This window comes from Otolemur garnettii, unplaced genomic scaffold (genome assembly GCF_000181295.1).
Source record: "Otolemur garnettii isolate 467f Iridium unplaced genomic scaffold, OtoGar3 scaffold00020, whole genome shotgun sequence".
In the NCBI taxonomy this organism is placed as follows: domain Eukaryota; kingdom Metazoa; phylum Chordata; class Mammalia; order Primates; family Galagidae; genus Otolemur; species Otolemur garnettii.
The window spans coordinates 7351506-7353871 of NW_003852415.1; the positions used below are offsets into that span (position 1 = coordinate 7351506).

The window sequence follows — 2366 nt, forward strand, 5'->3', positions numbered from 1 at the left end:
ACCTGAAAGGGGGACCTTGTTGGTGGGGCTGGCACTAGGGATGTGTGAACTCCTTTCCCCCAGCCATTGGCATGCACAATAGGATGCCTGCAACTGTGGTTACCACACGTGCACCTGCACAAGTGCCAACGACTTGGAGAAAGGAGCTGTGGCAAATAAAAGGTATTCCAGTCTTCCTTACCACTCTGCGCCAAAATGCAGGGCATGGCTATGCAGATACACTGCATAGCCACACCCATCACTAGGTCTTATTATTAGGGTAGGGCTTATATTTAACGAATGCATAGAAATCCTGCTAGGGCTTACTTGGGGAGTAGGTCTTATTTTCGGGGAAACACGGTAAGCCTACTGTACTGATATGCACATGTGGTTCATGTCTGGTTTATGAAAATTGGGTCAACTTAAGGAGTTGGTCAATGTAGGGGGGTAATCAACTATGGTGGTTCTACTGTCCCTCCACGGATATGTACAGAAAATGGATGTGCACAGAAAAAATGTGTATAGAAAAAAATGAGAGAATGAATATGTATAGAAAAAATGATAAAATCTGTTTGAAAATGACTAATGAGGCAATCCAGGTGAAGGTCAGGCAGAAATCCTCTGCTCTAATTTTCAATTTTATCATAAGTCTGAAATTTCAAAACAAAAGGAGTACCTAAAGGATAATCTGCATTGGTGACAATCTACTTCAAGGGTTGGCAAACTTTTTCTGTACACATAAAGGGCCACACTGTCAATACTTTGGGGCCGTGTGGGCCATATAGTCACTTTCACAAGTACTTAACTTTCATAGTCACTTTCACAAGTACTTAACTACTCCACTGTGTCACATAAGCAATCACACACAATACGTAAGTAAATGAATAAGTGTGGTCATGCTTCAGTAAAACGTTATTTAGAAAAACAGACAATGGGACAACTTCTATCTGTAGGCTATAGTTTGATGAACCTAGAAGTTGATTATCCAACTTCTGGTCCATGCCCAGAAAAATTAATCAGATTATACTTTCAGTTAATGTTTTCTGAGTGTGTGCCAGACACTATGTTAAGAGCCTTACCAGCATTAACTCATTTATCCTCACACTAATCTGATTAGGTAGATGCTACTTTTATTTCCATTTTCCACAGAAGAAACTACTGCCTAGAGAAGTTCAGTTTTTCCCTAGGGTCATGCACACAGCAAGTACGAACCCAGGCAGGTTTGATTCTGTACACTGACCTACAAGAAATATGCTGTGCTTCTCATTTGGGTGGAATTATACTTACAGATACATGCAACAACTAAGGGATTATTAATATGGTTAAATAACTATCCAAATTCAAGGCTACACCATACGTGAAAAACCACTCAACATTTTTTTTTTAAATGAAAAGAGAAATTTCACAATCCCAAGCTAGTATTTCTCACAAACCTCCTGAAGCTGCAAGGACATGAGCCCCAGCTGGTCCTGGCGTCTTTCCACCAGCTCCCTCTCTGTGCGCATCTCTCTCTCTATCTCCTGAAGCCGCTGCTCTACCCGACCGGAAATCTAAACGTGAATAAAGAGAAACCATGATGTTACAGAGCTAGTAAGCACAAAGAAACTAAATTGGGGAGGTAGTTGATCCCCCTTCCACATACTACTGTTCCTAGCACTTAATATCGGCTTGTTTGCACGGCCCTTTCTAATGCCACTTACAGAACAGTTGACAAAAGAAAACAACTGAAAGCTACCCAAAAAAAAAAAAAAAAAAAAAAATTATTACTCTCCAAATAATCCACACCTGGATCCCAACACTGACCTTGAATTTTTCAAAGTACAATATAATCATTCAATAGAACAGAGTTAAAAGCAATTCACTAGAAAAGAGTGCCCTCTGGTGAGTTAGAAAGAAAACACCAATTTTGCCGAAAGTTGCATTTATCACCTAATTAAGGATAAACTGTTCTATCTAATTAGTTCTTTTTCATTTTTATTATCTATGAACATGACCTGCCTCAGAAGGTATTTATGTTTATGTGCAATAAATAATTAAAAGGGCTTTATATTAGCTTGTCAATCTTTTCTACTGTGATCTACTAAATATAAATGAGCTGTATAAGATCAAAAAACTAAGTCAAATTGAAAAATGTTTAATTGGGACTCTGTAAAATAAACATGAAAGAATTTTTCTGTCTGACACAAAATTTTCATTACTAGAAGTTGTGCAGACTCAAACCCATCTCATGTATAATAACATACGGCTCACTAAATAAAATTTACACTAGTCGACAATAGTACAGCCCTGTTGTAAGAAATCTGTTGCCACTGATTCTGTGTTTGACAGAGTCAGGAAAGGTTGTGGTGATGAGGGACCTTATAGAGGTGAAGGGAATTTTCTAATCT

At 38.4% G+C, this 2366-nt stretch overlaps 1 protein-coding gene across 1 annotated transcript in view; it reads right to left on the reverse strand.

Moving 5' to 3' along the window:
* The window catches only part of CEP128 (centrosomal protein 128), a 386614-nt gene that overhangs the window by 324883 nt on the left and 59365 nt on the right, over positions 1-2366 (reverse strand). Inside the window, exon 9 of the mRNA XM_023511493.1 lies at positions 1413-1529. Coding sequence (XP_023367261.1) covers positions 1413-1529 — 117 coding nt within the window. The remainder of the gene's footprint in view (positions 1-1412; positions 1530-2366) is intronic.